This window comes from Cervus canadensis, chromosome 21, assembly GCF_019320065.1.
Source record: "Cervus canadensis isolate Bull #8, Minnesota chromosome 21, ASM1932006v1, whole genome shotgun sequence".
NCBI classification, from domain to species: domain Eukaryota; kingdom Metazoa; phylum Chordata; class Mammalia; order Artiodactyla; family Cervidae; genus Cervus; species Cervus canadensis.
Window position 1 is genome coordinate 29,411,456 of NC_057406.1, and position 16,077 is coordinate 29,427,532.

At 39.2% G+C, this 16,077-nt stretch overlaps 1 protein-coding gene across 1 annotated transcript in view; it reads left to right on the forward strand.

Annotated features, from left to right (window-relative positions):
- The first annotated feature begins 203 nt into the window (after nucleotides 1-203).
- Nucleotides 204-16,077, forward strand: part of PDE3A (phosphodiesterase 3A) — a 357,231-nt gene continuing 341,357 nt past the window's right edge. The window contains exon 1 of the mRNA XM_043439874.1: nucleotides 204-2,054. Within this exon, the coding sequence (XP_043295809.1) occupies nucleotides 1,119-2,054 (936 nt within the window). The 5' untranslated portion in view covers nucleotides 204-1,118. The remainder of the gene's footprint in view (nucleotides 2,055-16,077) is intronic.

A 16,077-nucleotide genomic window follows, 5' to 3' on the forward strand; every position in this document is an offset into this window, starting at 1 on the left:
CTGAGACCCTGGAGCCCCGAGAGGCTGCGAGCCCTGCGGTGGACGGGTCTAAGCCACTCCTTCCCCAGGATGCTGGCAGCGCAGCCCGGCTCGGCTCCGGGGAAAGAAGCTCGAGCTACGAAGAGCGCCTCCTCCGGGGAGGGGAGGGAGCAGGGCTGGGAACGCTTTCCTAGGGAGTTGCCTTAAAGAAAGCAAGCGGGATTGCAGATCACTCCAGCTGCCTGCTTTTTTATACAGTTTTAATCAGTCGTCTCCACTCTCCTCCCTTCTGCAAAATTGCAAATCACCACCAACCTCGCACCAAAAAGAAGGAAAAAAAATTGTAAATCTCCTTCTCCTTTCTCGCCCTCCTTTCCCTCCCACCCTCCCTCCCTCTCCAGCTCGCTCGCCCTGCCTCCCTTCCCTTGCGGCAGCCGCTCGTCTCTCCGACTGGGTGTCTCTCCGACGGGACTTAGCAACTTCTTGGTTATTTCTCAGCCCCCTTTCCGTTTTCACCACCTTTTGCCATGAACTGGACCGACAGACGCAGGGAAGGCTGTGCTTTCTGCCCCAGGGAATGGCGGTTCGCTTCCTGGGGCCGGGTCGGGGAGGATCGGCCGAGGAGAAAGAAAGAGTGATGGAGAGAGAGCTGCACTAAGGAGAGGAAGGGGCACCTCCGTCGGCTGCGGACCCCTGGCGTGCAGCAGCGCCCGGGATGGCTGCGAGCTTGCTCCGCGTCCCCGGCTCCAGCTGCGACCCCCGCACGCCGGACGCCTCGGGCGATCTTTAAAATCCTGAAGTCGGGAGAGACCCCGGAGGACCGAAGTCGGGGGTGGGGCTGGAGCGGAGAATGCAGCAAAGCTTTTCCAAGAGAGAAAAAGAGGAAGTCTGACCGCTTCTGCCTGTGCTAGCTTTTCACTGGAAGGCGTCTCTTTGCAGCATCGAGCCTTCTCCAGGAGTTATTCGAAAGCTGAAACTTTCAGTGCTCGCGGGCCTGGGAGCAGCAGGGATTCCGAGGGTGGGATTGCGAGAAGAGCGGGCGTGAGCGCGCGCCTGTGTGTGTGGGGGTGTGTGTGTGTGCGTGTGGCGGGGTGGGGGCGCCGGGGGGGCCCTCGGGGACTCCGCGAAGAGGGCGCACCATGGCCGTGCCGGGCGAGGCCGCCCGAGTCGGGGCCACGCCGGGCAACCGCGAGGCGAGGCCGGCCCCAGCGGCGGGCCCCGCATCGCCCCGGGACGTGGGCTGCCGAGGCTGCTGGGGCGCCCGGGTGCTGCGGCCGCTCCGGCGCTCGCGGAAACTTTCCTCGGCGCTGTGCGCGGGCTCCCTGTCCTTTCTGCTGGCTCTGCTGGTGAGGCTGGTCCGCGGGGAGATCGGCTGTGACCTGGAGCGGAGTAAGGAGGCGGCGGCGGCGGCGGAGGAGGAAGCAGCCCAGGCAGCAGAAGGGGGCGTCTTCCCGGGGCCTCGGGGAGGTGCTCCCGGGGGCGGCGCGCCGCTCGGCCCCTGGCTGCAGCCCTCCGCGCTGCTCTTCAGTCTCCTGTGTGCCTTCTTCTGGATGGGCTTGTACCTCCTGCGCGCCGGGGTGCGCCTGCCTCTGGCCGTCGCGCTGCTGGCAGTCTGCTGCGGGGGGGAAGCGCTCGTCCAGATTGGGCTGGGCGTCGGGGAGGATCACTTACTCTCGCTCCCCGCCGCGGGGGTGGTGCTCAGCTGCTTGGCCGCCGCGACATGGCTGGTGCTGAGGCTGAGGCTGGGCGTCCTCATGATCGCCTTGACTAGCGCGGTCAGGACCGTGGCCCTCATTTCCTTAGAGAGGTTCAAGGTTGCCTGGAGACCTTACCTGGCGTACTTGGCCGGCGTGCTGGGGATCCTCCTGGCCAGGTACGTGGAGCAGATCTTGCCGCAGTACTCCGGGGCGGCTCCGAGGGAGCATTTCGGGTCCCAGCTGATCGCTGGGACCAAGGAAGAGATCCCGGTGTTTAAGAGGAGGAGGCGGTCCAGCTCCGTGGTGTCCGCCGAGATGTCCGGCTGCAGCAGCAAGTCCCATCGGAGGACCTCCCTGCCCTGCATCCCCCGGGAACAGGTAAGGACCTGCAGCCCCCCTCTCACTAGCCTCTCGGGAAAACTTGAAAGCTTTCGGGATCCGCCACAAAGTGGAGGGAATTGGAGCGGTGGGAACAGAAGGAAAGACAGCCCAGCAAAGTGCCCTAACTTCAGACTTGGAAACCAGCGAGTTTTTCTCGCCCTCTCGCACAATATTTTATAATCTGAACAACAGGAACACGAATAAGTAATAAAACTAGATGGTCTTTGCAGGGTCTTCCACAGCTGAGCCAACTTTTTAGATGTGCTACACCTGGCGGATGACTTGTCTATATGTTTAAGTGCTCTCATGTTTTCATCTTTTAGCAGAAATGTTCGAATTAAGTTTTTTTTTTAAAAAGTGGGTGATTTTGAAAACGAGGATTTTGCTAGACTTCTTTCTGTTTCTTTTTATAGAATTTCTTTCTGTTTCTTTTCATAAAATTTCTTCTAAAGAGACAGGTAAACATTTATGAAAGTCAGTAAAAATATTCTAGAGTTGAAGCAAGGAGTGCTTGAAGGTGAGGCGCTGATATTCTGGTTTTGCAGTAAGTTTTACTTGAAGAGGCTGAGTTTGGTGGTGCCCAGTTTGCTTTTTAAAATGTAATTTGGGGACATACATTATTCCATGCTGATGTGTTTTGTATTATAACCATAAACTTCAATTTGGGGAACAATATGTCTGAACTTCAGAATTTGTGAGAATCGTGGACTGCGCTGTTAGTGTCAACTTGAAAAAAATTTCTCTTGAGTACCTACATACTTAGTGAATACTTAGCAGTTCAAGTGGATTTATACAGGAAATAATAATTCAGGAAAATATTTCTAAATTGCTGGTAATATAAATCTTTCAGAGAGGAGGAGGAGGAATCTAGAATTATGAGTGAGGTTATCTCAGATAATGTTTAGTGAATTTGGGGGACTTATTTCCTTATTATCATTGTTTTGAGATCATGGAATACAGTTGCTATAAAGGGTGTAAAAGAACAAACCCCTCTTTTAAAAGCAGATTGTATCTGAGGAGAACTTCAGTGTTCACCTCTCTGCTTCAAGCTGATTTGACACTTGGGGGTGGAGGTGGTAGAGAGCTGGTTAAGTATAGCAAGTGGAAATTTACACTTTTCTCATTTAAGTTTATGCCTACCTGTGGTACTAGGAGGACAACTTTAGGGAGTGAGAGAATACCCTAAGAAGTAGTAAGCTTTTTTCTCTTTAGGTTATGCTGTGGATAATCATTTGGGTATTTCTAAGAAATAGCAGTCACCATATGGTGTGATGACCAGTTTTTTCTCAAGTGGAGTTAATTACACAGAATGTGGTTGTTTGACATTATTTAGCAGAATGGATGACAACATTGTAGTCTCTGTGTTTATTTTAAAACAAATGTACTTATTTAGCTTTCCGTTTAGATAAAGCAAATATTTCTTGGGTTTAGCTTACTCTAAGGGTAAAGTTAAAAACAGGCCACTGACTGATACTTAGTTTTGGTAGAAATCTGGACATCACCAGAATAAAGTAAGCTCTCTATAAGCCAACTGGAGGGAAACACATTTTAATTTCTTTTTAAAGTCACTTATAGGACATCTTTTAAATGAAAACACTGCTAGTTTAAATGTATTTCAAATACACTTTTCTTTAACTTACAGGGAAATGTGACCTGATCACTGCAAAATTGAAACTTAATTTCTAAGGCAAATCTGTGAGTTAAGCATAACTAACTTGACTCCAAATTCATATCATTTAACCTCTGAAATTCTATTTCTGAAATTTCTTATTAACATTTAAGAGTTAAGGGTGGATTTAAGATGAGAAGGTGTTTAGGGGAATTAACCAGCAGTGTTAATTAACCCATAGATTTTTATTGGTTTTCTCTGGTTTGAATTGACAAATGGATGATTTGAATAGCCTGCAGACTTCTAAGAAAATTACTGAGCATTGAATTTTCACATGTTTTGCAGATGCATGAGGTCGATCATGTATATTCATAATATATTTTGATCAGTTTCTTTGGTAGCCTTTTTTTTTTAAAGGCTGTGTTTATGAAGACTCTCCTAAAATGAGAGACTCTCTCTTATGGTTGATGGGAAAGCAAGGTGACATTTAGCAGAAATTTATTTACTTGAATTTTTAATGAGGGCATGGGTAAGTGTGTGTGTGTTACTTAAGGCTAGTTTTTATATATGACCCTTTAAAGCTGTTGCTGAGCATAATTGTGGGGGGTGGGTGGGAACTGACAATGCACTAGGATCTTATAAGACAGGGCAATATCTCATACGTTAGCCTAACTGTGTGAAAAGTTCAGGAGCTATATAGTAAATGGCTTATCTGTTTTATCACAAGGAAACAAACTTCTGATTAAGGGTGCAAAGTGTACCACTGTCATCCGCATGCTTTATGAAATCAAGAATCAAAATAATTATAAAACACATATATAATACGGCCCCGAATGCTACCTGATTAGGAGTTCTTTTCTGAAAGAATGTCTACTCTTTAAGACAATCCTCAGGCAACAAGTGAATTTCAAGTAGAGGTGTAAGAACATAAAACACAGAGAAGCTGGCAGAGTCCTCTGGAGAATTTCATTTGGACTTTGCTCATTGTGAGGTTTAAAGGTGAGAGAATTCCAACCTTTTCTTCTCTGTGTGAGTGATAGCGGCCACTAGCTTAGGAGCTATCTCTCGGCAATGACTCAGTTCTGAAAGGTCAAGGAGAATAGATGATAAAATTGTCATAAGGCAAACCAAATGACAGAATTCCCTCCCTCCCTGCCTTCCTTCTCCCCTTCCCCATCATGAAGACAATAGATCAGCTATTACATACAGAACTGAGTTTTGCAGCACTGATCATGAATACAGCTTCAGCCAAAGAAAGGAGATCGATCTAGTCTTCAGTCTCAGAATTAATGGGACACTGGGTGTATTTGTGAGATGTGAATGAAGGAGTAGGCTCTCAGGAAAGAACAGAGTTGGTAACATTTGCCTGGCTTTTAACTCACTTCTACTGACCCAGCAGGTTCAAGATTTTGTAGATCAGTGAGTCAAACTGTGCTTTTTTCGTTAAGAAGGCAGATGATTCCATTAAGGTGTATGTATCTTTCTTAAGTGGATGTTTATATTCCTGAGCAGGTATCATCCTGCCTTCCAAACACTAAGGTCCTTAGAATTTCTTGAATTATTAGAAATTATGCATGATTACTAAATATGTTATTTTTCAACATAAAATTTTAATTCAGCACTTGTATACTGGATATACAAGTGGATATTGTATTTGAAATACTTGGATATTGTATTTGAAAGGGTGTCTCTTTTCTTGATACTCAACACAATTGGCTGGCTCTTTCCCTCTAATTACTGGGACCACCTTACACATTGATTTTTGAAAGAATTCAAATCAATGCAATTTTATTTTAATTACATGTTAAGAAGGATTTAATATCTTTGCCTACGGTTTCACATAAAATAAACACAAGCTGTATGCCTCTCACCATTAATACTTTTGTACCACTTCATGACAAAATTCTTTGTGGTGGATACACTCTCAGTCAGAAATGTACAGCTGTATACTTCATTTTGTGAGATTAAAAATCAAAATATTTTCGCACTCATAGGGCCTTAAGGTTGTTAATTAAATATCTTTAGCAAAAAGATCTTTAGCAGGTTTTATAGGAATATAATAGTTTTTGTAAGAGTCTGGTGGTTATCAAGTAGAATCAAATTTTTCATTACTGATATAAGAAAGATATTTTCAAGCAAAAAAAGCCAAAAACAGAAACAGCAAAGCAAAAAGTAGGATACAGCAGTAGGTATAGTTTTCGATGGTAGGCCTTCTTACAACTTTGGTAAAAAGTACAACTTTCTTGCATTTACCGTGTATTTTTAAAATACAGAAGTATTTCTTCTGAAATATAGAATAAATTGTTGTTTAAACTCCTAAATATATTTCAGGATAACAGAACATATTTCTCAAATTTAATAAATTTCAGAAATAATCATAAGTTTTAAATCCAATTGTAGCTTCTATCACATTTCAGGAGTATAACTTGGCATATGGCAATATAAAGAACAATATTGATTATTTATGACCTGCTGACAGAATTAAAATTAATTAATGCCAACTTCTGAAAACCCTAAAAAGGAAAAACAAGATTTTCTCATCCCTTGGGAAAGGTGAGGGCAGAAAATTTTTTGGTGTGTAGGGACAAAATTGTGATTTTACTTTTTGAATATAGATATTTAAAGCATACTGGAAAAAGTGTTTTAACGGACAGAAATAGTCAGTGAATCTATATAAATTTACAGAGGTTGGAAGGAGGCAAACAGTAATTTCACTCTTTCTGTATTGAGTCTAAAGTGTAAAAAAGTTAAAACTGTAGAACTGAAAGAAATGCTGTGTATGCTGGGCTGTCATGTTAATTAAATAAACAACCAGAACAGTGACTCTGTGTATGAAATACATTTTGAAAAGTCTAGGGGGGAGGGGGCTCAGGCAGGCAAGGCTGAGTGACACTGGCATGAAAAACATTCATTATATCTGTAGTGACATTTGTGTGAATTTGCTGTTCTCTGTTGGGAAATACAGCTCTGAGAAGAATCTCTTCAGGACTCTAGGTGAATAAAAGTCTTCACCAAATTTAAGTTCACTTCCTTTTTCAATAAGTCCTCATTTATTATGTTGAAGTAGGATGTTTGTGAACCTCAAAATTAGAAATCTGCATATATATTATGTTTTAAGATTCTTGATTAATGTGATTTGTGCCAGTAACAGCCCAGTAGTCTATGTACACTTCATTGAAAACTTGGGTTATTTAATCTTAGTAAAAGAGGGAGTTTATTTAGGGTGTAGGGGGCGGAGTTGGATTTTTCAGAAACCCTTTTTTGCATAGGGCAAGTTTCTTGAGCTTTGTGAAATTAGACACACTGCTACATGTTTCTGGTGAATTGTTTTCATTGGCCATGTGTATGCGTGTGCGCTGAGTCGCTTCAGTCATGTCTGACTCTGCGACCTCGTGGACTGTAGCCTGCCAGGCTCCTCTGGACGTGGGATTCTCCCAACAAGAATATTGGAGTGGGTTGCCCTTACCTTCTCCAGGGAGTCTTCCCGTCCCAGGGATTGAACTTGTGTTTCTCAAGTCTCCTACATTGGTAGGCGGGTTCTTTACCACTAGCGCCATCTCATAAGCCTCTCATTGGCCATGTGTCTCCTATTCCATGGAGTCTCTACCTCCCTTTCCTCTTCTGCCTGTGATACTTATCTTTAAAAGAAGCTTCAAGTGTATTAGGTTGAAAACTCAATTCGTGTTTATTTTCTATTAATACATTCCTATTTTCAAGGAAGCTCTATCAAATAATTCAGAATAAACCAGGAGATTCAGAGACACCTCCATGTTCTTGCACTTAGATCTGTGCTCTTAATATTCAAATGAACATTAGTTCCTTTACATAGAAATTGAAATCCGTGTAGGAATTACCTCGCAGTATATACTTTCACTATTGGTAGTATTTTTTTAAAGAAGTTTTTTGTTTTTGTTTTCTGTAAGGCTATCCTAGGGTTATCTCAGCATTGCACTTGAGAATGTACACTCGCACGATTGTCAACATAAAATACACAGGTTTGATTTCTGGGGGAAAAAATCTTCAAAAGATGTGCAGAAGTCATAGTTCAGAGAAAAATTTGTCAGATACTGATTGCTGAAGATATTAGTTGGCCGTATGGGTTCTCCTAAAATGTCTACTGTTTTAGAAGAAGATGCTATCCTTAGCTAATGTTATTCATTAAAGTCTTTGGTCAGTGAACCTATACAATGTCAAGTCAACATATTTTGACTGTGCATTAGTAAGCCTTGTGCTAAAAAGCATACACATTCTATACAGGTACAGTGTAGCACCTTGGCTCTTCAGAGCTTAGAGCCTAGTTAGGATAATGAGATACCAACATAAGAAAGGGAGAAATCACAGTAAAGTATGGAAATAACCTCTTAGGTAATCACTGAAGCAGTGCATATAATATGTTAGAGCAGATTTTAAATAGAGCCAGAACCGTTCATCTCATCTCAAATTTTACTCAAAAGTTTATCCTTTCATTTCTCTGGGGAAAAATTTTGTTTTCATAGGTTTTTCAGAAGGTCCTCAATGCATAATGGTGAAGCATAATTGTTTTAGGTTTTGAGCAGGTTTAGGTTTTGAAGGCAAGGGAGAATTGTTTCTTTGAAGTGGAAAGTAATTTAGTATACATTAATAGGACTTCTGAAATAAAGATAATACAGGACTGGGGACGCATTACATACACCTCAAGCTAATACAATGGTGGCTTTCCTATCCTGAGGTGTATCCTGAGGCTTAAGAAACTTGTTGCAGCAAGATCTTAAAATGCTTAATTCTGTGCAGGCTGTAGTTAGGAGACTAGAATTAGTCTGATTTCAGAGAAAAGGAAACTGAGGGAGAATCAGCTGAAAGTATGTAGCAACCTGAGGTTAAGTGTTGACTTTTATCCAGTTCTCTGTTGGACTTGAATTTGCTGCTGGGGAACAGTGAAAAAGGAGTTAGGCAGATCATTTTAAACCTACTAATCACTTGTGATTTTACACTGGAATCCAACTCTAAATTCTCATTCAGGATTAGAAGATTGATTAAAACCCATTGAATGTACACATAACACAAAACTCTGGAGCCCTTACAAAGGTGAGTTTTCTGTCATCTACTAGGCAACCTTTAGACTGTATTATTCAAGACTTTGTCCCAGAAATGAATATCAATTGCATTGCAAAGTCCTCTTTGTGGAATCTTTATCTCATCAAAGAAGAGTGAGTGGTGGTGGTTTAAATATTGATTTTTGTTTTCATTTTAGTTTTTAGTTAATTGATTTAAAAATGTTCAGGATTTCAAACTTCAAGGTGAAGAGGAATCTGCACATGGGTAAAGCATTTCTTTGTTAGCAAAAACAGCTGGTGGTTTTTGTTCATCTAAATTATCTTTCATGGTTTCTGTGGGAATCCATTAAAATGTAAGTAAATATGATGTAAGTTTTTAGAGGCAGTCATGAGAAGCATTACCATTCAGAAGATGGAAAGCTGTTTGGGAAAAGTCAGAAACTAAACAACTTCTGCTTATTTGATTTGATTAGAGCTGTCATTTGTTATTGAGGAATCTGAATGATTATTACAGATTTTAAGTATTTCAAGCCCTGCTAAGATGATAATAAAAGTACTTAGGTGTATTCATGTTTTTTCATCCTAAGAATATGGATAATTATAAGGAGCACATGATGTCTGTTGAGTGTGATTATGTGTGTGCATACAAGTGTGCATGCCTGGGTATGTGCAAGACTTTTTCCTCTGCCAGGAAATTGCTTTACTTGCATCAATTTAATGGAGAAACAGTGTCACCCAGTGGCTTTGATGAAAACAGTCCTGTAAACAGTATAGATAAGCGCTGTCCAATAGAAATATAACAGGAGCAAATTACTGAATTTCATGTTTTCTAGAGTCGGATACGACTGAAGTGACTTAGCAGCAGCAGCAGCAGTAGCCTCATAAAAAAGTAAAAATAAAAAAGTAAAAGCCAACTAAGTGAAATCCATGATAATACTGTTTAATTTAATCCATTATATCATGCTAACATAAAATCAATGTATAAATCAAGATATTTTGCTTTCTGTTTTTTTGTGCTAAAGTCTGATTTTGTGGTGTATGTTTTCCACTTAACAGCCCATCTCAGTCTGGTGTAGCTATCTTTCAAGTACTTGGTAGACACATGTGGCTGATGGCTAATCTTTGGAATGTTTTTAAAGAGATGAAGTACTTGAATACTAATGTTACCTCTTCCATTATAATGGAAAATCCATGTGGATTTTATGATAGCAATTAATATACAACTGTTCACATTTGTATATAATCTTGATAGCTCATTTTTGTATCACTTGCTGCTCTAATAGTTGGCAAGTCAGTCTGATTTTCCTCCTTTGACATTATTGCACATATTTTAAAATATGTTGATTTTAATCAGAGGGAGAGTTTAACAGTCCTTAATGAGGAACCTTTTTGTTAACTTGATGTATAACACAGAATCAGTGTTACCATCTAATTATGAATTTGCCTTTCAAAGTGTGATTCGTTAAGAGGGATGGCTTATGGATACAGTGTGAACATGTGATCAGCCATGGTGATATAGTCTGTTATTAGGTTATCTAAAGTCTCTTTGGAAATGAAAGTGCTTACGTTTATGATGCATGTCGTTATCTTGGTAACTTAGGAAACTTAAGTGACAAACCTACTAGTAGCTTTAATGGATGAAAATTCTAACAGTGTCTGTAAAAGGCTGATGACTCCTTGCTATTGCTTATGTAAACACCACTCTCATAGATATACAAAAGGAAAATGCTTCTATTTTGTGTCTAGAGAGGACTGGAAATTTTGATAATGTGTAATTTCTAAACTAGGAATTGAGATTAGGTGGCTTTTGAAGCTCTGCGTGATTTCAAACTGCATGACCCTATAAAAATGTACAGATGAAAAAGGCAAACTTGAAAAGTTCAACCATCCTGAAACTTCCCTGGAAGTCCAGTAGTTAAGACTCTGAGCCTTCACTGAAGGAGTTAGGTCACTGGTCGGGGATCTAATACCCCACATGGCACCACCAAAGATTGAAAAAAAAAAAGAGGCCTCTTGCCCCCCTTACACTCCAAAAAAGTCACCTTCTTCACCTTCTTTCCATTTCCTTTCCTCAAAGTCTATGAATTCATTAACTCTAGGCATAGCTCCAGTATTACATTGAGAATTGATGAGAAGACAACTTTTGATATATGGCATTATCCTTTATATACATAGATGTATAGAATTATTTTTAAAATAGGCATTTATTTTGTGTATATTGGTTTATAATCTGTATGTGTTATTTATTGTATGTTTTGCAATTTATGAATTTCTCCCTTTTAAAGTAAGACATTATTTATCTTTGCACTAGAGAATAAAAATGCAGAGGTAGGTAGGTTTTCATGTATCACTTAGGAGATAATCTAAAAAGAACAAAAGGTAACAGAATCATGATTTACAAAGAAGCACATTTATCTAAAACGAAATAATGTGGACTCAATCTCACTCCTGGTGAAGCTGGTTTAATTTAGCCTTCTTTGAAATGACTAGCTAAGCAATGAAAAGCTATAGTAATCGTAACTGTTACTTGAGTTTGTATTTAATATAACTAGTCATTCACCCTGGCTAATTTTGAAATTACTTTAAACTAATGTAGAGGTTGGGCTTGTAAATTTTTTTTTTTTTGGCCAGTCTTCTTTTCTTATAATGTCCTGTGTGTGTGTGTGTGTGTGTGTGTGTGTGTGTGTATGTATAAATATTTTTTCAAGCAATGCATTTTATTTCTTTTTTTTTTTTTTAACAAAATAGGTTCTTCTCACTCAGAGTGTGTTTAAAAATTTAAGGAATGCTTTTCTATCCCCCACACCCCACTGTACCTTGTCAGAATATTGAAATAATTTTATGCAAGAAGCTTGTGGTTTAAATTTAATAGAATTTTAATAAGATTTTTCCACCTTCTGAAGTTAGGTGAAATAACTGAATATTTATGCTGTGTCTGTGGCAAGTGTTTCCTCCTCTTCAGATATAATCCACTTAAATAAACCTAATGGACGCTTGAAGTCATAGAAATATTATTTGGCAGGGGAGTGGTTTATTTGGGGGTGACCCCTGTGGAGTCAGCCTCCTTTGGACATCTTTAAACTAGCTTGAGCACAGAGAAAGGAAATGGTTCTTATTTTTAAACTAAGTATTTCAGAGGATGAAGTTAACAGATCTGCTTAGGAAATGCTCTTCAGGAGGCAGTGCTAGTCCTTGTCATACATTTGGGTGTATTTGGGTGTTAGCAAACAGCTGTATTTGGGTGTTAGCAAACACCTGACTCCACAAGTCTCCCAGAGAGGTGGGAGAGACATCCTGAGTTGCCTGGGCTCCCCAAAAATCTGCTTTCTAGGCTCAAGAACTGAAGAAGTCACACTCATGTCACAGCATTTTCATTATAAAAGGAATCAACCCTTCTTCCCTTCCTTGAGTCAGCCATCAATATTTTTTTTTTAGAAAATTCCAGTGCAGTGTCTTCCTCATTGTAGGCACCAGCTAGTGGAATAAAGGAATGGAGAAGAAAGAAATGATTTTACTCTGAAATATTTATCCCCCAATCTCCTGAGACTGAACTAGTGATTAAACCTATTGAAGTAAACTTCTGTAGAAAAAAGTAGCCTATTCACTAGTCTGTGAATTTACATTTTAAAAATATTTGTACTTTTATTACTATAAAAAGTTTATCTGTACAGTTCTCCATAGTGGCTATATTAATTTACATTCCCACCAACAGTGCAAGAGGTTTCCCTTTTCTCCACATCCTCTCCAGTATTTATTGTTTTGTATTATTGTTACTATTATTATTGTAAATTTTTTTGATGATGTACACTCTGACTGGTGTGGTTTCCTCATTGTAGTTTTGATTTACATTTCTCTAATAATGAGTGATGCTGAGCATCTTTTCATGTGTTTATTGGCCATCTGTATGTCCTCTTAGGAAAAATGTCTGTTTAGGTCTTCTGCCCATTTTTTGATGGGGATGTTTGTTTTTCTGATATTAGATTGTATGAGCTGCTTATGTATTTTGGAGGTCTAATTCTTTTTCAGTTGTTTCGTTTGCAATTATTTTCTCCCAATCTGAAGGCTGTCTACATAGATACACTGCCATGTGTAAAATAGATAAGTGGTGAGAAGCTGTTATGTAACACAGGGAGCCCAGCCTGATGCTCTGTGATGGCCTAGAAGGGTGGATTGGAGGAAGGGAGGGAGGCTCTAGAGGGAGGTGATATATGTATAATTATGTCTGGTTTGCATTGTTGTGTGGCAGAAACCAATACAACATTGAAAAGACGTTTCCTCCAATTAAAAATAAATAAAAATTCAAAACATAGCTTAAAAAAATTCTCTGGCGTATGTCAGATAAGGAGCTGAACTTGCCTGTGCCTTTCGTGGTAGGAAACCCCACTCAGCATGAGTCCTAGATATTTATTTTTAGCTCGCTTCCAACTGAAAATAACCAAACCACCCTCAAGACCAATGTGGTATGAACTTCAGAACAGTATCTGAAATTAGGGTATGTTTTTCACAAAAATAAAAGTTCAAGTCTTTTTCATGTACAACTAATGCTTTAATTGAGAAAGAATCCACTTTGACATTTGTTCCCGTGGCTTTCTACAAAGTGTTGGTAGGTGTTCAGCTATACCTTTTTACAGTTAGTCTATATTCTTGTTAGAGGTTCTTACTGAATTCCTGCGTTTCCTGAAGAGCCTCATGTAAAGTAACTATTATCTCCTTTTTATCTTTTAATTGCGCTCAGTTACAAAATATAATTTGAGCCCATTGCTTCCAGGGATGACTTTGTGAAATTAGCTTTTTTCAAATGTCATCCAACTGTAATGTTAGTCCAATTGTGCTAAATAATCTAGAAGTTTGGTAGCATAATTTCAGTGTCCAGAGGAATTTAAAAATCAACAGTTCACATTAAAAATCAACAGTTCACAAGGTCTCATCAGAATTATGGTTTATCCAATCAATTTTATGGCCTATCTAGTTTTTGATAGAACTTGTTAAAACAGAAAGGAAGTTTTAAGTTAACTAAGAATATTTTGTTGCTGTATTTTAACTCTTAATAGAGATATTGTCATCTCCTCTCACTGAAAGCAAACATTTCTTTTCTGAATATGTTAAGCAGATTATCATCAGATTATCATGCCTTTAAATGAACTAAGGAGTACAGTTTTAGAAAAAAAAAGTTATTTTCAACTTTCTTTTCCAGAAACAAGTTTCTTTTAGTTTGTAGATGTCAAATGGTTTCATAGATCTTTTAGAAAGGCTACCACTACTGAAAACTTTGAGAGTTTCAGGTATCTTTGAATATATTTAAAATCTGAATGTTGTTTCTCTTTGAAAACATAAATGACAAAGTGAGAATTTAGTTATAGATTAATTCATCTTTTGAAATATACAAGACATATTCTTTTGGTAAAGGAGCCATTTCTAAATTTATCTGACATTTTTGTCAAATGTAAAATAGAATAAGAAATTTAGGAGCAAAACCTTTTACTCTATTTTCATTTTGGTACAGGAAGCTAGCCATTTGAATAGTGTCTGTTTTTACTCTTAATGATTTGTTTGTGCTACAATTGAAATTGTTTTTGCTAGATAAGCAGGGCCTAAATTAAAGCAGCTATTAAGGTCTCATTTTGTCCACTTCTCATTCTTTTTACTTGAATAATAATGGGATTAGCTCTTCACTCCTTCAGAGAATGACAAGAGCTTTTAAATATATTCAGTGGAATTTCTGTAAGCCACTAACTAGTCCTTATTGAAAAGTGTGAGAATTCGATTGGGAATGTTGGATCAGGATATAACTGAACACTGATTAAGTAAATTATCTAAAAACCAAAGTAGTATTCAGAAATGGAAATTGCCCATAATAAATGAGTGAAAAAAATGGAAGCTACTATTTTGCTTGTGCAGAAAGAAGACTAGATTGAAATCAAAAGAAGAATCCCTCTGTTTAAAAAAAAATTACACACACACACACACACACACACACACACACACACACACACTCACACACACACACACACACACACACACACAAACACACACACTCACACTCACACACACATTGATTGAATGTTCTTCTGGGAATGTAATGACGGTGCCCCTAAAATCTAGAACTTCTTCTTATGGTTTGGAAAGAGGAGACCCTTGGGGTGTCACTTCCTGCCCAGTCATGCATTGTCGGGATCTGTTCTTAACTTTAGACCTAAAACTGTTTGATCATTTTTCAGAGGTCATAGTGCTATTCATGAACTTTCCAGACATTGATTACTATCAAAGATGTTGATTCTTTCTTTTTAGGTTTTTAGTCCATTTATCACTTTGACTTTTAAATGTAGTGTTATGGCAATCGTGTGTGAACTTTTACTTCTTCTGTGACAAGACTGATGAAAAAGGTCAGCAGATAAATATATCTTATTTAAGATTGACTCTCTATTTCCTACATGGTGATAGTGTAAAGAACCCAGCTGCCAATTCAGGATACTTAAGAGATGCAGGTTTGATCCCTGGATCAGGAAGATCCCCTGGAGGAGGGCATGGCAACCCACTCCAGTTTTCTTGCCTGGAGGATCCCATGGACAGAGGGGCCTAGTGGGCTATAGTCCATAAGGTCTCAAAGAATTGGACACAACTGAGTGACTTAGCACTTACACATGCACTCTTTATTTCACACTGACTCTTTGTTACCTTCTAAGTATTTTGGTATATCTTAATTCTTATCGTCTTTTTCCTTGGTGCTAATCTTATGTAATTATAATGCCATGTTAATCAAAGCTCCAATACTTTGGCCACCTGATGCAAAGAACTGACTCATTAGAAGAGACCCTGATGCTGGGAAAGATTGAAGGCAGGAGGAGAAGGGGATGACTGAGGATGAGATGATTGGATGGCATCACCAACTTGATGGACATGAGTTTGAGCAAGCTCCGGGAGTTGGTGATGGACAGGGAAGCCTGGTGTTCTGCAATCCATGGGGTAACACAGAGTTGGACATGACTAAGCAACTGAACTAAACTGATTAATGAAACTGTTGTTTATGAATTCTGATAGTAAAAAGCTCTGATTAATAGATAAATAGACTTCTTCCTTCAGATGCTTTCAAAAACCTTGTTGGAGATAGCCTGACCTCACCTACTTACCATTATACCTTATCTAGCACTTTCTAAGTCAAGCTGCTATATGTGTCTTCAAATGCTATAGTTCTTGAATTTTAATATGAATAATTATTTGGGAAGCTTATTAAAATGATAATTCCTAGGTCCTAAGGCCAGATACTCTGATTTAATTATGTGTAGAATGGGGTCCAGAAATCTAGAGTTTTAGAGCATTTAGGTTGCCTTAGTGAAGAAACACAGAACTATAAATTCTTATCTACTAAAACTAGACAAAT